The sequence below is a fragment of the Chiloscyllium plagiosum genome, chromosome 34 (genome assembly GCF_004010195.1).
Source record: "Chiloscyllium plagiosum isolate BGI_BamShark_2017 chromosome 34, ASM401019v2, whole genome shotgun sequence".
In the NCBI taxonomy this organism is placed as follows: Eukaryota; Metazoa; Chordata; class Chondrichthyes; order Orectolobiformes; family Hemiscylliidae; genus Chiloscyllium; species Chiloscyllium plagiosum.
The window spans coordinates 12,257,339-12,282,284 of record NC_057743.1 but is presented as its reverse complement, the minus strand read 5'-3'; the positions used below and the strand labels follow the sequence as shown (position 1 = coordinate 12,282,284).

The following is a 24,946-nucleotide window of genomic DNA, read 5'->3' as shown; positions in this document are numbered from 1 at the left end:
GGCAAGTTGATAATTAAAGTTTGTTTTTGAGATATGAAGTCTATGTCTGTTTGTAGTGTATGTTAGTGATCTGTACATGAATGTAAGAAGTTTGATTTGTAATTTTACACAATTAGTGATGATAGAAAATGAATGGTGGGGTAAATAGTGAGGAGAAAAGCCTTCGATTACAAAATGGGTTAGTTGAATGGGCATAACAATGATAAATGGAATTTAATCCTGATAAGTGTGAGGTAATGCATTTTGGAAGGATTAATAAATCAAGGGAGTACAAGATAAATTATAAGACCCTAGGAAATACAGAGGATCAAAAGGACCATTGTGTACATCTCCACACATAATTGTAGGCAACAGAACAAGTGATAAGGTGGTTCAGAAAGCATAAGGCTATACTTGCTTATATTACTAAATGCTTTTGATTGCAAGAACAGGAAGGTTATGATGGAGCTGTGCAAAATGTTAGTTAGGCCACATCCTGTATGCAGTTCTAGTCACAACACTGTGGGAAGGATGATGTGAGCAAAATTATGAAGGGCATGGCTAGGATAGATAGAAACCTTTTCCTTTCATAGAGGAATCAATAACCTGAGGCATAGATATAAGGTAAAGAGTCAGAGGTTTAGAGGGATTCAATGAAGGATTTCTTTCATCCAGAGGTCATCTGGAACTCATTGCCTGCAAGGTGCTAGAAGTGAGAATCATCACAACACTTGAAAAATATTTGGAAGATCACTTGAAATGGCATAGCACATGTATATGACAAGTGCTGGAAAATGGAAATAGAGTGGGCAGGTGTTTGATGACCATTGGCCACATAATGGTCTGGAGGACCTTTTTATGCTGTAAAACTCACTGTATGAATGAAACCATCATCCCTTGATAATCAATAGCATTATCATTACTATAACCAATTATCAACATCCTGTAGGGTTACCATTGATCAGAAAGCAATCTGAACTTGCCATATAAACACTCTGACTTCAAGAGCAGGTCAGACAATAGGAATCCTGCTGCAAGTAATTCACGTGCAAAGCTTATCGACCATCAATCAGGCTCATGTCAGGGATTTGATGGAATATTCCCCACTTACTTGAATGAATGCAGCCTCAACAACACTCAAGAAGCCTGACACCACTCTAGACAAAACAACGTATTTGATTGGCATCATAGCCACAAGAATTCACTTTCTCCATCACCAAAGCTCAGTACGATATACAAGATGCACTGCAGAAATTCACCAAGGTTCTTTAGACAGCATCTTCCAAACTCATGACCGCTACCATCTAGAAGGACAAGGGCAACAGATAAATGGATACATCACGACCTGCAAGATCCCTTCCAAGTCATTCATCATCCTGTCTCAGAAATATGTCATTGCTACTTCACTGTCACTGGATCAAAATTCTGAACTCCCTTTCTAATGTGTCTATCTTACCAAACAGATGTAAGGGTTTAGGAAGTCAGTTCACCACAGTTTGCTCAAGATCACTTTGCGTTCAGCAATAAGTAGTGAAGCACACGTCTCATAAATGGATTTTTAAAAATGATATGACATCCTTCTCAGTGTGTCAATGTTGGATCGGTTAGGAGCATACTTCTTCCGAGTCAGACAGCTCTAGGATCTAATCCCAATCCAAAGGGAGCACAGAAATTTTGGGTTATCTCTCTAATGTAGTACTGACAATTTATAGCTGAAAATGTGTTGCTGGAAAAGCGCAGCAGGTCAGCCAGCATCCAAAGAACAGGAGAATCGATGTTTCGGGCATAAGCCCTTCTTCAGGAATTATGCCCGAAACGTCGATTCTCCTGTTCCTTGGATGCTGCCTGACCTGCTGCGCTTTTTCAGCAACACATTTTCAGCTCTGATCTCCAGCATCTGCAGCCCTCACTTTCTCTCTCTGACAATTTATAGTACAATCAAATAATAGATATCACATGATAACTTAAATTGAGGCTCCATCCGCCATTTCAGTTGTATGTAAAAGATCTCATGGCACTATTCTGAGAACAATATTCATCTTTCAATCAACATTTCAAAAAACAACTATCTTTTCATTCTTACATTGCTATTTCTGGAATCTTCATGTATGGAAATTAGCTGTCATCTTTTCTAAATCACTGCAGTAACTATATTTCAAAACTGTAACAATAACAACAATAACAAATGTACTTTTGCAAGTCCTGAGGTTATAAGAGGCACTACATAAATGCAATTATTTATTTTTTTTAATGCAAAATCTAATAATATCAGAAATATCAAGAGAAATTTGCCAGTACTTTTATGAATTTGACTAATGGAGCCTTGTTCCTAATGGGCATGGTCCCCTAGCAAAGAAACAACTGTAACCTTACATTAATTGCTGTGAGGGAACACAGGAGAATTGGTGAAAAGAAAAATCCCATTTGAGCATTGAGCCCCACTGTTCAGGAGTTTGTGCTGAGATGCAACTACTGGTGCAGATTAAGCTGAGTTTCACCCGGCATCTAATTTCCCTTAATAGGGCTCATGTGGCACAGCGATTGTGTCCCCCTACCTCTGGACCAAGACATCTGGGTTCAAGACCCACCTGCTGCAGAGCTGTGTCATAGCATATCTGAAGAGGATAAATATTTGAGACTGCTTGATGTTAACACAAGCTTTTCGAAATAAGTCTCCTTTGTGCCCCAACCACTAACATTCCTTGCTTCAGTGAATACAATACTCAATTTGATTAGAATGTAAAATACTGTAAGTGAAAAATAGAGAAGGTACCCAAAGAATGTAGGAACAACAGTATGCCATTCAGCTCTTCAAGCCTGTTCCACTGTTTAATGAGATCATGGCTGATCTGTGGCCACATGAATTCCATATGTCTGTCTTTGGCCCATATCTATAATACCTTTGCTTAACAAAAAGAAATATAACATCCTTTATAGGATAGTTCATCTTTGCTGAACAGTCTAGCCCTAATTCTCAAACTATTTAGTTCTAGAATCCCCAACCAGTGGAAATAGTTTAATTTTACCTAACCTGTCTTTTAAAATCTTGAAGGCTTTGATCAGGTCACACCTTAACATTCTAACTTCGAGAGAAAACAGGCCTAATTTATTTACTCAATCTTTATAACTTAATCCCCAAAGTCCAGGTATCATTCTTGTAAACCTGTATTGTACTCCTCCAAAGCCAATATAGCCTTTCTAAAGTGCGGTGCCCAGATCTGCACACAGTGGTCCAAGTGAATTCTAACCAGGGTTTTGATAAATTGCAGCATAATCTCTGCATCCTTATACTGCAATCTTCTAGATAAAATAGCCAGAATCTCATTTGTTTTGTTTTATATTTTCTGCATCAGTTTGTGACATTTTAAAGATCTACGTACCTGAACACCAAGTCTCTTGATGATGGGATTAGTCGTCCATGTGTTCCAGAATTTTCTGTCCTTTAAAAATTTCATCCTCAGTGAGAGATTTTGCTATAATTTCCAAAATGACAGTTTGTCTGTAATTCAAGTGATTACTGAGGTCAAGATTTGAGACTGTGACATATTCTGCCTGATGTGAATGTATTTGCTTTTTTCAAATTTAAAAACACATTTGAAATGTTTTTGAAATTTGAAAATTTGAAAAATAGAAGTGACTGTCTATGTACTTTAAAACCTTTTTAAAAAGCTAAACATATATATTACAGGAAAAGGTACATTTGTTATGCTCTTCACAACTGGAAAAAAGTACTCAAACTCCAGGCAGTTAATTGATGCACACACGTGTTGATCAAGAGTTATCAAGTGCACATTCAGCACTAAAGTGAATATAAATCCTGAGATGTATCAACAAAGACAGTTAGATTGCTTCTCTGGATCCACTTCAGTCACAGTCAGGAACTGATATAGAAGTTCAGTGGCCAGGATGGGGCAGTCTTTGTTTAAAAACAGCGAAATCTTTAAACAAGTTGATTACAGGAAATGTTTACAAACAATGGCCCACTGTAACTTTTAAAATCATTCAACAGCTACTTTGAAGTAATGTCGAAGATAAATGCTGCAGTTACAGACAATATTTGTGATGATACTAAGTCAGAAATACTCTGAAAAGTGGTAATTTATTGACCCATATCCAACTAATTGTTCTATGCATAATGCTATATAATCATCATATTTAGGAACAAAGCAAATTCCATATATTATTGTCTGTATGTGCATCTATATATTTCAGTCTAAAACTTAGATTTAAATATTCATGTTAAAGTTATCATTGTAAAAATCAGCCTCATTAACTTTGGCCTAAAAATACATAATTTTCCACATATCTCATGTAAGTGTAGATTTTTTGTGATTAATTCTTACTTACCAGCAATTGCAGCAGTTCACAAATTTAAAGGCAGTGTTGGGAAACTTTAGGTTTTTCCTTCACCAATTCTAGCACAAGTACCGAGCCACCCCAGGGCCTAGGACACAGGGGTACATCAGGGCCCAGTGATCAGGGCTCAAGGCTTTAGAGAACCCACTAAGCTCATGTCAGTGGCATGCAGTAAGTCCAGGGCCCAAGTCAAGAGCTGCACATAGGTCCGGCATTCCTGTACATCCCCGTGAACCAATCAATAAGGCAAAGTGTATCACATGATTTATCACAATATCTTTCAGATAGAATCACATATACACATTCTAATTTAAAAGTAGCAGAATTGGTGAACTAACATCAGCAAAATAATCAAAATGCCATCCTTGGAATTATCCAATTCTATGCTCTCATAAGAGAAGAAAAATAGTATTCCAAATTTCAAGGTCTGTACCAAATGGTGCATAAGATTCATGAAAATGTGTGATTTGGTACTCATTCAAAAAAATATTATTTCACAGCATATGTCACCTGATCTCAATAATTATCAGTGATTAAATTCCACCATTTTGTTATCTGTTATCGATGCAAATTGTTTATGCATTGGAAATATGGGTGAAACACTGACGGACTTACACATGCCAGTAAATAAGACCAAAGCTTGCAGTAAACACATCCTTTTAAAGATGACTGACCACAAAAAAATGTGATCCATAATGGTTCTGTCTTGTATGGTGCAATGACAAAGATTAAAGCCAATGGTGATATTCAAGCACAAAGGTCAGGTGAATTGGCCATGCTAAATTGTCCGTAGTGTTAGGTAAGGGGTAAATGTAGGGGTATGGGTGGTTTGCGCTTCGGCGGGTCGGTGTGGACTTGTTGGGCCGAAGGGCCTGTTTCCACACTGTAAAGTAATCTAATCTAATCTAATCTAACCTCTTCCCAAAAGCAATCTCAGAGAGGCATTGTCATCCACATTCATGAGAAAGGCTGGACGTCTGTGAGTAGTTGAAAGAATCAAACAAAAAATGTAGAATGTGATACCAGCAAGACAATCCAAAGAAAATCTTGGACATGTACAAAACCCATCCTGTCGACAGTATAGTCTATGATGTGAAATCAATCAACACTGACATTGCAGTTATTCCTGTCAGTCAGTGCTGCTTAGGCCTTGGACATGTATAAAGACAGAATCCAAAAGATGTGGAACAATTTCATGTTCCAGCAGCATTGTGTCAATTGGTCATAGATGTGTGGTATGAATTTAATCTCAATAGTGTGAAAAAAATGTTTGCAATGTAGAATAATAAATGCATTTTTCACAACATCAGCTAAATTATTATTTTTGAATATAATTAGAAAAAAGCTGCAATACAAAGGGGCTTGGTGGTCCTTTTGCATGAAACACAGAAATTTAGCACATGCATACAGCAGGTAATCAGGAAGTCTAATGGAATATTGGCCCTTATTTCAAGAGGGTGGGAATATAAGATTAGAAAAGACTTACTACAACTGTGCATAGTGCAAGTGAGGCCACATCTACAGTACTAAGGGCAGTTTGGTCTCTTATTTAAGGAAAGATATCATTTTAATGGCACTTCAGTGAAGGTTCACTAGAATTATACCTGGAATGGAAAATTGTCTTATGAGCAAAGGTTAAACATTTTGGAACTCTACTCACTGGAGTTTTGAAGAATGAGAGATAATCTCATTGGAACATATAGGATCCTTAAAGGGCTTAACAGGATAAATGCTGAGAGGATAGTTCCCTTCATGGGAGAGTCTAGGCTGAGAGTGCATAGTCTCAGAATGAAGGGGTGCTAATTAAAGACTGAGATGAGAAGGAATTTCTTCTCCCAGAAGATTGTGAGTCTTTTGAACATTTTGCAACTGCAAGCTTTTGAGATAGAGTCCTTGTATATATTGAAGGTATATTGCAGATAGATTCTTGATCATTAGGAGAAGCAAGTGTTCTGGGTAAAATGCGGGAATGTGAATGTGAGGAATGTTGGGTGAAAGAGCAGGCTCAACGGGTCAAACTACTTACTCCTGTTCCTATTTTGTATGGTCTTAATATATCATCTAGGAAACAAAGCAGCCAATTTGCACATAGCATAAAAATATAATTTATGGTCTGTAACTTGATAGTAAAAATTATTGAGCCTTACGTGTGGCTCTCAAACGAGCTTCAGTGCATCAGACGCAATTTTTCTGCAACTAATTTCTGAGGTTGTTGTAAACAGTTTTCCTTTCAGTATCGCATTTTAATGAGGCCTCTGCACCCTTAGCTAATTTTTTGGGTGGGATAATGAAGGTTGATATGAATGTCATATGCAATGGCTTGCAGTAAAGCCAAAATAATCATGAAGCAGAATTAGAAAGGCTGAGCCCATATTTTCTGACTGCAAAACTGATAGTTGTCCATTCTTTTCTAACCTAATTCCTTCTTAATCATCTTCTGAAAGCTTTAAATATCATTAATATGCCCATTTAATTAGCTTTTTTTGCACTCTAATGATCTCCCTAAAGAGATTTGTCAACTCAACAGGATTGCTCTGCATTCTCCAAAAATTAATCTTCAGGAAAGTTGAACATTTTAAAAAATATTTCCTTTGAAAACTGTATTTGTTCGATTACAGAAACGTGGGAGATGGAAAAATGCTAACTATGCTTTCTCTTCCTTTATACAAAAGATCGATACTGCATAGAATTGCCAAGATCAGAGGAACTCCTCAATTAACTCCAATGACCTGGCCTGAGTTTTATTAGGAAGGGGAGGAGTGGGTGTGGCTTGGACACCTGTCAAGAATTTTCCAGATATTTCCCACAAATTAATCAAAGCTTTCTTTATCTATTTTCTTGCTTTTCACAGGAGATCAAGATAGGTGGACAGACAGGTTATGTTGAGGAGGCAGGGATGCTGCAGAAGGTCTTGGACAGACTAGAAAAATGGGCAAAGAAGTGACAAATGGAATACAGCGTGGGAAAAATATGAGGCTGTGCACTGTGGTAGGAAGAATAGAGTCATACACTATTTTCTAAATGGGGAAAGGCTTCAGAAATCTGAAGCACAAGGGTGCAAGGAGTTCTAGTTCAGGTCCGTAGAAGGTTACAAGAATGATTCCAGACATGAAGGTGTCACTCAAGGAGTGGTTGCAAATTCTAGTTCTGTACTTGGAGTTTAGAAAGTTGGGGGGATCTTATTGAAGCTTACAGAATACATAGAGGTCTGAATAGAATGGCTGTGGAGAAGATGCCACAGCCTCAGAGTGAAGGGATGACCCTTTAGAACTGAGATGAGGGGAAAATGTTTCTTTAGCAAGAGGGTGGTCAATCTGTGGAACACAATGCTGCAAAAGGCTGTGGAAGCCAAGTCATTGAAAATATTTAAGACAGTGTCATGGACTAGGCCAGACCCCTCAAAACATTTCATGAAAGCAGCCCAGACTCTAACATTTCTAGTTGTTTTAAGCAGGCATAAAGCATATATTCCAGGAGTAATGCAGCTGGTCAATCCACTTAGCTTCAAACAAATCAGAATTTATTTACAACATTACCAAATGAAACACAAACAAAAGGGAACAGTATTCCGAATAACTTAACCTATCCAAAAACCTAACAGGCTATCCCCATTTAATGATGCTATTCCAAATACTTGCAACAATCCCCATAAACACCCCTTGACATAGAAGGTAAAATCAAACACAGGATCTTACAGGAGAGAAGTCAGAGAGAGAGGTTCAGCATGGACCTACTTCTTTGGGTCTTGCAGCTTCTCAACTGCCTGACTGCTTTCAGTGAATAGTCAAACCAAACCAGAGAAAAGCTGAGCTGGGAGAACTGGCCACTTCCCTGACATTGTACAAGTGCTTTTCTTAAACTTGAAAGTCTGAGGTAATATCTGCAGTTATAATGCAATTGGCCCTAAAACCATTCACACTTAGACTTTTCGGAGTCTGTGTCTTTTACGACATCTCTGAATAAAAAGCCAAGGACACCGTAACCTTGTTAAAACAGCAGCATCATCACAACAGAGATAGGTTCTTGATTAGCATGGGAAGAAGCAGGAGAATGACAGAGCAGACTCAATGAGCCAAAATCTTATGGTTTTAAGATTACAGATGATTTAAGAGTGTGTATGTTGTGAATCCTAAAGTTTAAAATATTTAGATAGACCAAAAGATAATTTTCTGCCTGAATTTTGTGCAGTTGTAGCCTAGAGGGCCTTGACGCCAATTGAAGCTGCCAGCACTACCCATTCCCTTCCCGTGCCCCCTATTGTGGCTCAATGACTAACATCAGTAAACTCTTCACAGACAAGGATTTAAAGCTGGAACATACACTTTTGTTGGCATGATAATACCTAATTAATCAAACATCTAGTCTGTACTCAGCTCCTGTCATTTAAAGTTATAGAGTCATACAGCAGAGAAGCAGACCCTTCAGTCCAACTCATCTGCGCCAACCAGACATCCCAATCTGACTTGGTTGGATTTGCCAACATTTCGCCCATCTCTCTCTAAACACTTCTGATTTATATATCCATCCAAACGCCTTTCAAAAGTTGTAATTGTACCAACCTACCACTTGCTATGGCAGCTCGTTTCATACTCACACAACCCTCCGTGTTAAACAGTTACCCCTCAGGTCCTTTTAAAGTCTTTCATCTCTCATCTTAAACCTTTACCCATTAGTTTTGGACTCCTCCTCGGAAAAAGATCTTAGCTATTCATCGTATCCATTTCCCCATGATTTTATAAACCTCTGTAACCTCATCCCTCAGTCTCTAACACTCCTGGGAAAGTAGCGTCAGTCTATTCAGCCTCTCCCTATAATTCAAGCCCTCCAGTTCCAGCAACATCCTTGTAAATCTTTTATGCACCATCTCAAGTTTAACAACATCTTCCTATGGAAGGACGACCAGAATTGTACACAGTATTCTAAAGGTGGTCTCACCAATGTCCTGAAAAACTGCAACATGACATTCCAACTCCTATATTCAAAGTTCTGAACAATGAAGGCAAGCATGCCAAATGCCTCATCACCATCCTATCTACCTGTGACTCCACTTCCAAGGAACCATGCATCTGCACCCCTCGGTCTCTTACGTCCTGCCCTGGTTTGCCTCATCAAAATGCAATACGTCACATTTATCTAAATTAAACTCTATCTGCCACTCCTCAGCCCATTGACCCATCTGATCAAGGTCCCATTGTAATCTGAGATAATCTTAATCACTGTCCACTGCACCACTTATTTTGGTGTCATCTGCAAACTTGCTAACCATTTCCCCTATATTCACATCTAACTCATTTATATAAGTGTCAAAAAGCAGCAAACCTAGCACCGAACCTTATGGTACACCACTTGTCAGAAGCAACCCTCTACTACCACCCTCTGTCTCCCACTTTCAAGCCAATTTTCTATCCACTTGGCCAGATCACATTGGATCCCATGTGATCTAACCTTGGTGGGCGGCACGGTGGCACAGTGGTTAGCACTGCTGCCTCACAGCGCCAGAGACCCGGGTTCAATTCCCGCCTCAGGCGACTGACTGTGTGGAGTTTGCACGTTCTCCCCGTGTCTGCGTGGGTTTCCTCCGGGTGCTCCGGTTTCCTCCCACAGTCCAAAAATGTGCAGGTCAGGTGAATTGGCCATGCTAAATTGCCCATAGTGTTAGGTAGGGGGTAAATGTAGGGGTATGGGTGGGTTTCGCTTCGGCAGGTCGGTGTGGACTTGTTGGGCCGAAGGGCCTGTTTCCACACTGTAATGTAATTAATCTAATCTAATCTAATCTAATCTAATCTTACTGCCCAATCTACCATGTAGAACCTTGTTGAATACTTTGCTGAAGTCCATATACAGATTTGAGTTTGGCCTTTCTATCATATATCAACTTCAAAGGTTTGTAAGTAATATTAAGTTCTTCTTATTTCCCAGGTTACAGTATTTCAACCTTCGTGCAAATGTTACATCCAGAATGTAAGAGCATTCCAGAGCCTAACTTGCTTCCTGGACAACTGTCTCATGGTGCTGTTGGAGTAAAAGATGGCAAAGTCCAGTGGATTTCAATGGCCTTTGAATCTGTAAGCTTTCAAAATAAGAATATCAAGAAATTTATTAGCATCATGATTGCATTTTTTAAATGTCCCAAAGCTCTTTACATGAAACAAGTTGCCTTTATGTCTTCCAGTAGCATTTTTGCAGAAAGCCAGCTCCCATCAACTGTTGGTATCAAGATTGCACTAACATCGCTGCAAGAAATAATTAGTTGCCATACTTTCAGCGTTCCTGTATGGGATCTGTCAGATCACGAGTCAATCACCTATATTCATGATTTAGATGAGGAAATTAAATAGCTCCAAGTTTGCAGATGACAAAAAGCTGGTTGGGAGTGTCTGTTGTGAGTAGGATGCAGAGAAGCTTTAGTGTGATCTGAACAAGTTAAGTGACGAATGTGCTGCAGATACATATAATGTGGGTACATGTGAGGTTATCCATTTTGTTAGCAAAAACAGGAAGCCAGATTATTATCTGAATGGTAATAGACTGGGAAAGGGGAGTATACAATGAGACCTGGGTGTCCTTGTACACCAGTCACTGAAAGTAACTGTGCAGGTACAGCAGGCATTGAAGAAGGCAAATGGTATATTGACCTTCATAGTGAGAGGATTCGAGTATAAGAGCAGGGATGTCTTTCTGCAACCGTGTGGTGAATGTACCTTCAGGAACAGGAGAAAAATAAAACTTTACTTTGCAAAAGAATTAAAACAAGCCAAAATTTATTAAGATAAAAAACGTTCAAGCATATTGGATGGGCAGATGTGTGGTCTTATTGTGTGCAATTTTGGTCTCCTTATATAAGGAAGTCAAAAATCACACAACGCCAGGTTATAGTCCAACAGGTTTATTTGGAATAAACCTGTTGGACTATAACCTGGTGTTGTCTGATTTTTAACTTTGTCCACTCCAGTCCAACACCAGCACCTCCAAATCATATCTAAGTAAGGATATTCTGGCTGTTGAGGGAGCGATAAAAAGATTTACCAGACTGATTCTTGGAGTTGCAGAACTGATGTACGGGGAGACACTGAATCAGTTGAGAGGGATCTCATAGAAACCTGTAAAATTGTAACAGGATTAAACCGAGTAGATACAGAAAGGATGTTCTCAATGACCAGGGAGTCCAGGGATAGGAGTCTAAAGGTTCAGGGCAGGCTTTTTAGGATAGAGATGAAGAGAAATTTGTTCACTTGAAAGAGAGTTGTGAGCCTGCAGAATTCTTTGCCACAGGAAACTGTTGAGGCCAACACAATTAAGGCTTTCAAGAATGATGTAGATGTAGTTCTCAGGACTAAGGAATCAAAGGATATGGGCTGAAAGTAGGAACAGGGTACTAAGTTGGATGAACAACCATTATCAGAGTGAAAGGCAGTGCAAGCAGGTAGAGCCTAATTGCCTAATCCAGCTCCAAACTCTATATTTTTCATGTTTTTAAGAGTAGGACTGCTATTCATTCTTGACCCAAGGCAGAACCTGAATCATGAATCCCAGGAGAATGGAAATCCATGTGGTTGTAACATACTGTTCAACCTGCAAGAGAATATCAACATCTATTTAAAACAGTTATGTTGTGAAATTGTTCCAAATGGGTGAAACCCCAAAATGATGTTTTTCCTTTGATTTCTCTGCTCCAATTTGCCTTTCCAGTCTAAACATCTTTTTTTTGTTTTGCAGGGCACATTAGGTTTCAACACAGCCTCTTAATGCCCTAAAGATATCTGCCCATCTAACACAATGTCCATGAGCTTCTTTATCTTAATAAATCTTGGTCAGTTGTACTACTTTTGAAAATAAAGTTTTTCTTTTCTCCTATTGCAGAAGTTATATTCATCACAAAGCATAGGCCTCTACCAAGGTCAATTGATACTTAGCCACTGAAATGTGCTATGATCAGTCTCAGCATCCCTGTGCTGGTAAAGGAAAAATCAACAAAGCGCCTGTTTCCGATATCCAGTCAGTTCTCTTATTGAAGTGTGTATATGTGTGATCACTGAGTATATGTCCTTCAGACTTTATTTCTCACTTTCTCTCACTCAGGAAATCACCTCCATTAGTTTTCCACCACATGTGGAAACCAATGAGAATTAAGTCTACTGAAGGCAACTGTTAGTGCCACATTCATTCAGGACCCAATCATTTTACTGATAAAGGGATTGCATGTGCAAAAAGTACACTGCATTATAGCTGGTCAGTGGATTGTTATGGAATGTCATTTCCTGCCTAAAGCAGATCAGGGGATTAATTTTCTAGAGGACGTTATCTTAACCACAAATGTGCTCGAAAACAAAAACCCAAGATTTTGCCCAGAAGAATAAAGTAATATTGGAGGAGAAAATGATGTTTTCTTTAAGTCTCTGATGCCATCTGCTGCACAGGACAGTTTTCTTCAACAAACCAAGAATATGGGTGAAAACCAAATGAACATCACCCTATGAGGAATCATGTTAACACTGATGGAATTTATTCCAGTTGGGTCCATTTGTAATTTCAAAGTGTGTCATTGTGTAAAAGCTGAACCATGTAGGAAGAATTCTGTTTAGTGAACCAAAAAAGGAGTGATTTGCCTCACATAGTAAGAGGCTGAAAAAGTCCTGATTTTTTCACATACAGTGGAGCACTTAAGTGGAGAATCTACTTTCTGTATAGGCAACCTCAGCAGTCAGTTTATCCAAGGCATGATTCCACAGACAAAAGTGACATATGGGACCACATTGTGATCATGGTTCAGAAAGAAATATTTGCCAAGAAACCAGGAAACTATGGTACTTAATATATTAGTAGTTCAAACCAATGTGCCAATTACAATGTACGTGTAAATGGAATGAATGAGATCCAACCAACAAACTTTTAAGAGGAGAGTAAGAAAAACTAAACAATTTTGGCAAGATTCCAGAATCAAGGGATCAAATAATTTAAATTAGAAACAAAAGCTGTTGATGGTATACCCCACAAAAATGTTTGGCATTGTATTTTAGACAGAAATATGACTTAACTGATACAATATATATTGAAGATATCTTGATTCCTTTTGTTGTCTCTTTGATTCTTCACAGACAACTTATAAAGGAAAGTCATCATTTCAGACATATGCAGACTATTTGAAATGGGAGAACTACCTTCAAGAGCAGTTACATCAGTTTTCGGAACAATCATCACTACGTCATGGATTCCAGACTTGCGAGCACTGGAAACAGATATTCATGGAAATAATAGGCAAGTCACAGGAAGATCAGTGTAAGAGTTCATGAGATAAGATACAAGTGCCTGAGATTTTCAATTGGTAGTTTGAAATAAATGTATTGTCGCTGGAATTAAAATAGAACTGATCAGAAGACCCAGATTACACAATAGATACCACATAAAGAGCTGTTTGTAGGTGATTCATTTCAGGTGTTGCTATACAAAAGGTGAATACAGGAGCAGGAGTAGGGCAATCAGCCCCTTTTCTTTCTCAAATGAGAACATAAATAGCATTGCTTTGCACTCCATAATAATCCATGCACTTTGTACTCGCTGGTGTTTTACAATGGCCTCCAGAAAACTAGATCCTTCATAATCCGCTTCAGATCCAGAAGATATGGCAATTGGTCAGCACAGATAAAATATCATTGTCCTCTGATTGGCAGAGAATATATATTTGATTTTGCCTGAATTTAGTTTTTGGCCCCTTTTTAAAGGAAACTAGCTCTTGCTTTTTGTTTGACATGCAGCAGTTCCCTGTTTCCAGGCTTTTATCATCATTAGGTCAAAATCCTGGTGCTCCCTAACTCAGAGCATTGTGCATGTATCCTCACTATACTGATTATACCAATAGTAATCACCAAAGTCCCAGAAGACCAGAATGTTGTTTCATTAGAGGGAGATGAGGGTCACCATACCTCAGGCTAGAGTCATAGAGATGTAAAGCATGGAAACTGACCCTTCAGTTTAACTTATCCATGCTGGCCAGTTGTCCTAACCTAATCTAGTCCTATTTGCCAGAATTTGGCTCATATCCCTCTAAACCTTTCCTATTCATGTATCCACCCAGATGCCTTTTAAATGTTGTAATTGTACCAGCCTCCACCACTTCCTCTGGTTGCTCATTCCATACACGCACTACCCTCTGTGTGAAAATGTTGCTCCTTAGGTCCCTTTTAAACTTTTCCCCTCTCAGCCTAAGTGTCTGGCCTCTGGTTCTGGACTTCCCCGCCGCAGGGAAAAGACCTTGTCTATTTACCTTATCAATACCCTTCATGATTTTATAAACCTCTATAACGTCACCCATCAGCCTCTGACGCTCCAGGGAAAACAGCCCCAGTCTATTCAGCCTCTCCCTGTAGCTCAAATCCTCTAACCCTGGCAACATCCTTGTAAATCTTTTCTGAACTCTTTCAAGTTTCACAATTTCCTTCCTATAGGAGAGAAACCAGAGTTGCACACAATATTCCAAAAGTGGCCTAACCAATGTCCTGTACAGCTGCAACATGATCTCCCAATTCCTCTACTTAATGCTCTGTCCAATACAGGAAAACATACCAAATGTGCTCTTCACTATCCTATCTATCTATGACTGTACTTTCAAGGAAAAATGAACCTGCACTCCAAGGTCTCTTTGTTCAGCAACACTTCCCAGGATCTTACCATTAATGCAGCACCTAACATTTATCTAAATTAAACTCCATCTGCCACTCCTCAGTCCATTGGCCCATCTGATCAAGATCCTGTTGTACACTACACCTCCCATTTTAGTGTCACCTGCAAACTTACTACCTTTATCTCCTAAATTTACATTCAAATCATTTATGTAAATGAAGAAAAGCAGTGGACCAAGCACCGATCCTTGTGACGCACCACTGGCCTCCAGTCTGAAAAGCAACCCTCCACCCCCACCCTCTGTCTTCTACCTTCAAGCCAGTTCGGTATTCAAATGTCTAGTTCTCCCTGTATTCCATGAGATCTAACCTTGCTAACCAGTCTACCATGCGGAACCTTTTCAAACACCTTGCTGAAGTCCATATAGATCACGTCCACTGCTCTGCCCTCATCAATCCCCTTTGTTATTTCTTCAAAAAATTCAATGAAGTTCGTGAGACATGATTTCCCATGCACAAAGCCTTATTGACTATCCCTAATCAGAGGCGAAATCGGTCATACTGACCTAATCTAGTGTGGAAATTGAACCAGCACTGATCATATCATCCTGCATCACACATCAGCTGTCCAGCTAACAGAGTTACCAACTCCACCCAAAAAGAATGCTCATCAACATCTTCTCTTGAGCAATTGGAAATAGATACTTTGAAATTTGTTTATGGAATGTGGGTGTCGTTGGCTGGGTCACTATTTATAGTCCATCCCTAATTGCCCTGGAGAAGGCAGTGTTGAACTACCTTCTTGAATCACTGCAGTTCTTGGAATGCAGGGACATCCACAGCCCTGACAGGAAAGAAGTTCCAAGATTTTTACCTAAAGACAGTCCATGAATGGCAATATAATTCCAAATAAGATGGTGGGTGGTTTGGAGGGGAGCTTTCTCATGCTCATGCTCCTATGCACCTGCAGCCCTTTTCCTTCTAGGAGATAGATTTCTTGGATTTGGAAGGTACTGCTTGAGGAGCTTTAGTGACTTACTGAAGGATATCTTCTAGATGGTACACACTGCTGCCACTGTGTATCGGTAGTCAAGGGAGTAAATGTTGGAGGGGTGGATGGGACAACAGTCAAGTAGGCTGCTTTTTCTGGATGATGTCAAGCTTCTTGAATAATGTTGGAGTGCATTCATTGATACAGTACTCACCAGGCAAGTGGAGAGTATCCCACTATACTCTTGACTTGTACCTTGTGAATGGTGATCAAACAATTGGGAGACAGGAGATGAGTTACTCATTACAAAATGTCTTGCCTCTGCCCTATTCTTGTAGCCACAACATTTGTATTGTTGGTCCAGTTATCTTTTTCCATTTCTGAGACATGTTGTCACTGGCTAGCATCTATTGCCCATCTCTAATCCCCTAAAAGACAGTTAAGAGTCAATTATCAAATGTATGCCAGTTTTAGAGCTGGATTAGAACAGCTTCACTTGGCAGCTTGGCTTATCCTGGAGCATAAGTCTTTGGTGCTGTTGTTAGAATGTTGTCATGGCCCTTAACCATGGGAGCATCCAGAGGCTTCATATCATGTGAAAGGAATCAACTTGGTTGAAGATTGGCATCTGTGATACCGGGAACCTCAGGAGGAGGCCAAGATGGATCATCTACTTGGCACTTCTGACTAAAGATGGATAAAAATACTTAAGTCTTCTCTTTTGCACTGATGTGCTGGACTCCCCCATCTTTAGGATGGATATATTTATGGAGCCTACACCTCCTGTTAGTTACTTAATTGTCCGCCACCATTCACAACTGGATTTGGCAGGACAGCAGAGCTTAGATTTGATCCATTGATTGTGGGTTAACATAACTATTTCCAGTGTATGCATGCAGTGTCCAGTGTTTGGCATGCAAGTAGCCACCAAGCTGACATCTCATGTTTAGTTCTGCTTGGTGCTGCTCCTAGCATGCCTTGCAGCATCTTCATTGAACAGGGCCATGAGGTCACAGGTTGTGATGAATAAAATGCTGCTGCTGATGGCCGACAGCACCTCATTTAACACAGCATAATGTCACATAACACGATGCAGGGTATCCTCAATGTGAAGATGGGACTTAATCTCTACAAGGACCATTGGTGGTCACTATTATTGATACTGTCATGGATGGATGCATCTGTGACAGGTAGGTTGGAAAGGACAAGGCAGATAAATCTTTCCCTCTTCTTGGTTCTTTCACATCTTCTGTAGACTCAGTCCAGTAGCTATATCATTTAAGACTTAGCCAGCTCAGCAAACAACATTTTTATTGAACTCAGTCCTATGTATTTTCCAGTTAGGTTACATATCATTAAAGATTAAACAAGACAACGTAAATACCATTGCACTTTTACAGAAAACTACTAAGTACTAAATGATATGATATTGTTGCTGCAATTAAATGTCTTGCTGTGAAGGCTACCAGAAGATTGCAAGTGGTTGTTAGCAAAGGACAATATCTGATAGTAGGTTAAGGGGTTTTGCATCTGTTGATTAACATACTGATGCTTCAGTCTCACAAAGAATATTGTCACAAGGTTGTCTGATAGAATAACAAAACACTGTTATTTAGCTATGGTTTTATATTCCATTATCCTTTGAAATGACTTGGGAAACATTATATTGTCTTTTCCATCCCTGCAGGTGTTCAGAGTGCATTATATAGCTTGATTCTCTCCCTGATAATTTGTGTTGCTGCAGTCGCTATTTTTACCACCCATGTTCTACTCCTTTTACCAGTCTTGCTGACCATTCTAGGTAAGAAAACCACTGATTGTGTCATCCTACCTGTCAGTACACAGTTTTGGAATGCAACAGGATTTGAAACTGGTGAATAAATGAGCAGATTAACTTTTAATGACTTGCATTTTGCTTTCCAGTAACACCTTAAGATTGCAGCTAAATAAAGATATACTGTTGAAAATTTGCAGGAATGTTTACTTAAGTTTATTTAATGGAATTGACTACATTTCAAAAATAATGTAATGAATCAACTCGAGGATACAGAATACATTGCATCAATGCAAGTTATTTTCTATTTCTTCAATATTCACACAATGCTTGTTAATTATTTTCCAAAAATTCTAATCTATGTTTTGTCATTAACTGAGTCAATAACATATCCACTAATCTAGAAAACTGGCAATAGAAAATCCAAATAACATCCACCCCCATTCTCTACCAAACTAAACTTGTTAACAGCTCAGTGCACTGAATGTGGAGTAAGACAAGGCAAGCATCATAGAAATTAAGAATTAATTGAAGTTTAGATTGTGAACAAGCAACTAGAATCGAGGGGTTCTATATTCAGATGGAGCTCTAGTTGGCAACAAGAGATTGATTGCTCTATGGTCTAGTCACCAGTTATCAATTACAAAAACCTGTTGCTTCCCGACAACTATGTAATTGGTTGTCTGGTAACTGAATAACTTAGGGTGAGGAACAACATGTGGAAAAAAACTACCAAGTGTCCTCCAATCAGGAGCTTCCTCTCTATTCTCTGCAGTAAGACACTTTAACCTGAAAGAAAGCCAGTTGATTTCTTCCTTCAGCAGTTGCTGTAAGCTGTGATTTTAAATGATAAATCAGAGACCTTTTTTTTGAAGTGAACTAGCTACCTTGTGCTTCTTGCAAACCAGTGAATGAATTTGGAAAAAACAGGCCAAGAAGAAGCCTTCTAATAATCAGGAAGAACCAACTCAACAAATCTTGTGAAGTAGGACTCCTGAAACTGTTTTTCCTGTTTTCCTTCAATTCCTACACATTTTCCCCTCTTTACATCTCTAAAGCCTGGACTAAAAACAAGTTTCCAAGATATGGGCAATGCGGTGGCTCAGTGGTCAGCACAGCTGCCTCACAGCACCAGGGACCTTGGTTCGATTCCAGCCTCAGGCGACACACTGTGTGGAGTTTGCACATTTTCCCTGAGTCTGCATGGGTTTCCTCTGGGTGCACTGGTTTCCTTTCACAATCCAAAGATGTGCAGGTTAGATTAATTCACCATGCAAAATTGCCCATAGTTTTCAAGGATGTGTACATTAGATGCATTAGTCAGGGCAGAGTAATGGGGAATGGGTTTGGGTGGGATACTCGTCGAATGGTCAGTGTGGACTTGTTGGACCTACAGGCCTGTTTCCACACTGTAGGGCTTCTATGATTCTATGATATTTGAGGTAGCCAGAAGTTGTAGTTGTCCAATATTCTTAAAGAGACTGTTAAACTGAAGACCTGGATATTAGCAATCATATGACACAAAGAAGACTTGAAGACTGAGAAACAAAGGCGACAGCAGATTTCCTGAAGAAACTAGTACAGAGTCAGCCCCTGTTCTTACTCAATTATTATGAAAATACTCAGAGCCTTGAAAATCATTGGACACTACCATCTGAGGAAAGTATTGAGCGACAATAAACAAATGGTAGCCTTACAGTTGAAAAAAAAGTCTTCAAAGCAAGAACAAATCTCTTGAACATTGCAGAAATCTAGAATGGAAATGCAAGCCCTTGTTAAGACTTGAGATTACATGTAGGATAAGCATGAATGCTTGAAAAGAAAATGCTTGTGGTAGTCACCCAAATTGTCATCCAGCCTAAAGACTTCAATGCTATCCAGAAGCACTTTATATATACTGATTCAGAAATTTAGTTCCTCACTGTGAAATACTCTTCCATTCATGGAATTCTGAAATGAAAACAATTGATGGTTGAAGGTAGAGTAGACTAACTGATAAATTATTTGACAAGTTTATCACTATAGAAAATACATAATTTGCTGAAGTTAAATGCTGAAGTGAATCAGCAGAGAGCACTATCAATCTAATGCGATTTCATCTCAAGAGTCTATACATATCCCCACAATTGACCATCACCACAGTGATATCACCAAATGAAACGTTGGCATTAGGAACTTATTTTTGTGATTATTGTTACGTATATTTTTTTTAACTATTGCACTGAAAAGCAATAACAGAGTGAAATTGTCACATATAAAATCAGTAACAGACTCAAACCGAATTTGCCTTACTTGAACTATGGTGTCAATTATTTTTTGGAGATAAAACTTTAACCCAGATTAAATTCCCTGTGTCCATTAGTTTTAATATTTTGCAGTAAGGATTGACCCACAAGACTATTATCAGACCAAAATTTACAAATGTTGATCTTTCTTAAAAGTTCCTTTTTAGGAGCCTTCTTGGCTTTGAACAAGACAATCATGGATTTAAGTTACATTCCAATGGTTTGATTACATCATCTAAGGTGACACTTTAATATGATACTTAGGGAGTGTTGAACTCATAGAAGTGGGGAGAGGCAAGGGGGCTGAAAAATAAATAGAGGGAGGGGTGTAGGGCTGGGGGGAAGATAGGTAGGAGGACGATAGGTGAATACAGGTAAAGGGTGAATGGGATTGGTCAGTGGGACGTTTGGACGGGATTGGTGAGAAGAAAGATAGACAGATTAGGTCAGGTCAAGAGGGCACAATGGAGAGGGAGGACTGGTCCTGGGATGAGGACTGGTCCTGTTATGGGTGGTGAGATTTGGAAGCTGCTGAATTCTATGTTGAGGCCATCAGGTTGTAAGCTCCCAAGGCAAAAGATGAGGTGTTCTTCCTTAAGTTTATGTGTGGCCTTATTTTGGTGGCGGAGGAGGCCCAGAATGGACATGTTGTTGGGGATGTGGGTGACAGAGTTGAAATGACTGGCAATTGGGAAGTTAGGTTGATTGGAGCATGCAGACTATAGATGTTCCCTGAACCAGTCCCCGGGTTTGCACTCAGTCTCTACGATGTATAGGAGACTACATTGGGAGCAACAGATATAGTAAATAAGGTTAGAGGAAATGCAGGTGAATCTCTCCTGTTCTTGGAATGATTCTTTGGCGCCTTGGATGGAGGTAAGAGGGAGCAGGTGTGGCAGAAGGTATTGCACCTCCCTTGGCTGTAGGGAAAGGTGCCAGGTGTGGAGGAGTGGTTGGTGGGGTGTATGGACCTTACGAGGGTGTGGCAGAGGGAATGGTCTCTACAGAAGGCTTTTAGGCGTGGACAACTCCTAGAAGTACCATATTCCAGATGAGACATTAACAAAGGCCTTATTGCCTACTTGGATAGGTATAAAAGATCACATGACACTAATTGAAAATTAAGAAAGGAACTTCCTGGCCAAAATCATCAATCATTGTTGAGCCATAGCTCATTAGGTAAGAATTACCTCTGAGTAAAAGGTTTAGGGAATGAAATCTCAATCCAGAGACTTGAGCACAAACTGACACAATACCAGTACTAAAGAGATACTGTATTATCAGAAGTGGCATCATTTTAATGAAATGTTAAATCAAGGCTCCGTCAGCTATCTCAGGTATCCTTAAAATATTCTATGATTCTATTTTTAAAGAAGAATCAGATAATACCTTTTGTGTCCTGACCAAAGAATAATACATTGACATTAATTTTCTTTGTTATTTAAAGGGGCTTTGCTATGCTAAAATTTGATTTCTGTTTGCCTGAAAACAGCTGTGTCTAACTGCAATAATGGTTCACTGGCTGCAAAAAGGTTCTTAAGTAGAATCATTCTTTTAACAAATCATAGAAATTTAACGCACAGAAGGGGGACATTTAGCCCATTATGTTTGTGTTAAAAATAACAAGTAATCATATATTCTATTCCTAATTTTGAGCTCTTGGTCCATGGCCTTAAAGATATGGCTTTTAACTTTTTAAATATTATGAGTGTTCTGTCTCACCCACTGTTGCACATAGTGAACTCCAGATCCTCCTTTCTCTTAGCTTAAGTTTATACCCTATTTTTCCTTTCTCTGGGCATTGTTTTACTAACTTCCTTCTTGTTTCTTGTTATTGTCTTTGGATTTGAGTATTTTAGTATTAATATGTGCGTGTCCACTATATTTTGCCAGGTGTTATCTGCTTGATGGTTGCCATCATGTATTGGTTTAGCTGGGAGATGGGAGCTGTGGAAGCCATCTCTCTGTCCATCCTAGTGGGCTCTTCTGTGGATTATTGTGTCCATCTTGTCGAGGGTTACCTACTAGCAGGAGAAAACCTTCCAATAACTGAGACCGACGTAAGTAGAACCTACAGCTAGTTCAATTTCTTTCAGTGATGGAATGCACCTTCCCAACATCAAGCACGACAGTCTACAACCTTTTCATCTTGTTGCCAATTCCATTTGCAAACTATAAATTATAGGAAAAAGTAATAATTCTTTTAGTTCTGAGAAAAAAGGGTGACTGATTTTTTTTCAGAATTATGAGTTGAATCAAGTTGTAATATCATGACTTTTATCATGACAAATCTTATTGATCCCATTTAGTTGCGGGATTTACAATTGAACTTAAAGAAACTCATAGATGGATCCAATTGAAGTGCCATTCTTCAAGATGACAAGTGGTTATCAAACAGATATTATCTGTCGAGGCAGTATTGAACAATAATGATCCCATCCAGTAATATTCTCAAGGCTAAAAGATAACTGCAAATTAAATAGCCCACACTGGCTCATCTGACTCAATGCACAGGGAGTCCCCAAAACTTTCACTGCCTTTGTAAGGAGCAAACAGGAGTTTACAAGGGCAACTGCGAAATGGCATAATTGTTTTCCAGTGAATTTCACTGAAGGACTTCAAACTAAGAAAGAAATGTTAAGGGTCACGAGCTAGGGTTTTAAAACTCTATGAACGGAGAAGTGTTTCAGTAATGGTAACAGAGCATTTTGTATTCAGTGCAAACACAATTCAGCTGAGTGAGATAACTAATGAGTAGAGTCTACTTTAGACAACTAAACAAGAGAACGAGAGGCGAAATGTTATTTCTTTCTAAATTGCTGTGAAACTAAGTAAATGGGAATATACGTGTAAAATACATTTTGGAGAAGTATAGAAAATATATCATTCCCCTGATCAATAGCTTTACACTTGAGAGAAATTTAAACACAATCATACACCTGGTTGAATCATCACTTAATATCATAGTAACCAACCATGCACAGCTGTTGAAAATCATTGGAAAGTCCGAGTCGCTCATCATTTGTTTTCTATCACTCAATAATACAAATACCTGTTGAGATGAACAGCTACACCAAGAATGCTGGCTACAGAATCTAGCATTTGAAACCACTCCTACATTCAGTAAAGGATTGTCTAAAAACTAAGGTCAAATGGAGTCTATCTACCTGCTTCTCTCGTTATGACTAGATGGGAGTCCATCACATTTAGGTTATACTCCTGTAGGGATGAGTGTCTTTTTTTTTGTTTAAAATGAACACATTTTGAAATCCCAGGTATCGGTTAAGAAAGTAAAGCCTCACGTTTTTACTGTTTTGAACAAACCAACCAACCAAGCTATCTTATAAAGACTGGAAAAGTAAAACAATCCATAAATTATGCATAACCTATACTCTAAAAAACAGAATTACCATGAGGTAATATTAATTCTTAGACAATCTGTGGTAAAACACTCTTCAGACTGCACTTTAAATGGCCAGTGGGGTCAACAGTGTTCCAATCCAGATGTTAATGACACTATGGTTTACAAATCTCATTACATCCCACATCTCCACTTCCAAATGTCTCGCCTTAAAATTCATTCCATAGCCAATCCATCACAAACTACCGCAATGACTGCCAGTATCTTTCCTGAAATTGCATTCCATTGGATTCCCAACGTTGCACTCCAGCACCTACATAATTCCAGCTCTTTCACAGATAGTTAGATTCACTGTGCTGACACTCTGCCTGTGATTTTTCCAAGCTCCAATATTTCTCAGATATATCGCTTACGGACTTTCTTAAACCTAATTGTCAGCTGCACTGAAATGTCACTGGCCTCCAGGAACTTCTCCTGCCCTGCCTGCAATCTATTAAGACCAGAAGACCACTGGAAATAGGTAGAGGATAGGCTGTTTGGTACCTTGACTCTACTCCAATAGGCTCCTGGCTGATCCAACATTTCCCATGTTCACTTTCTTAAGTTTTCCTCATAGCCCTTGATTCCCCTATTAATCATGAATCTATCTATCTCTATCATGATTCTATCTCTATCTTAATCTCAATCTTAAATATACACAAGGACTCCTTGCCGTGGCAAAGAGTTCCAAAGACTCAGAAAAGAATCTTTTTTTGGGAGAAGAAATTCTTCCTCATCTCAGTCTTAAATTGATGCACCTCTACTCTAAGACTATACCTTCTGGCCGCCGCGATATTAACCGCTACCTGAACTCCCACACTCCCCCCACCCACTCCAACCTCTCACCCTCGGAACGCGCAGCCTCCCCTCCCTTCCGTTCCAACCCCAACCTCACCATCAAACCAGCTGACAAGGGAGGCGCAGTAGTAGTCTGGCGCACTGACCTTTACACCGCTGAGGACAAACGCCAGCTCGCAGATACCTCCTCCTACCATCCCTTTGACCATGACCCCATCCCCCACCACCAAACCATCATCTCCCAGACCATCCATAACCTCATCACCTCAGGGGACCTCCCATCCACCGCCTCCAACCTCATAGTCCCACAACCCCGCACCGCCCGCTTCTACCTCCTGCCCAAAATCCACAAACCTGACTCCCCCGCACGACCCATCGTCTCAGCCTGCTCCTGCCCAACCGAACACATCTCGGCATACCTCGACACGGTCCTGTCCCCATTAGTCCAAGAACTCCCCACCTACGTTCGTGACACCACCCACGCCCTCCACCTCCTCCAGGACTTCCGCTTCCCCGGTCCCCAACGCCTCATCTTCACCATGGACATCCAGTCCCTGTACACCTCCATCCCCCATCACAAAGGACTCAAAGCACTCCGCTTCTTCCTTTCCCGCCGTACCACCCAGTACCCTTCCACCGACACCCTCCTTCGACTGACCGAACTGGTCCTCACCCTGAACAACTTTCCTTTCCAATCCTCCCACTTTCTCCAAACAAAAGGAGTAGCCATGGGCACCCGCATAGGCC

General features: G+C 39.7%; 1 protein-coding gene across 4 annotated transcripts in view; it reads left to right on the top strand.

The window, feature by feature from the left end:
- disp3 (dispatched RND transporter family member 3) overlaps window positions 1-24,946 on the top strand; it is a 492,208-nt gene that overhangs the window by 457,813 nt on the left and 9,449 nt on the right. For all 4 annotated transcript variants that reach the window (XM_043675594.1, XM_043675595.1, XM_043675596.1 and 1 more), the window contains 4 exons: window positions 10,255-10,400; window positions 13,431-13,590; window positions 17,630-17,743; window positions 21,895-22,061. In XM_043675594.1, coding sequence (XP_043531529.1) covers window positions 10,255-10,400; window positions 13,431-13,590; window positions 17,630-17,743; window positions 21,895-22,061 — 587 coding nt within the window. The remainder of the gene's footprint in view (window positions 1-10,254; window positions 10,401-13,430; window positions 13,591-17,629; window positions 17,744-21,894; window positions 22,062-24,946) is intronic.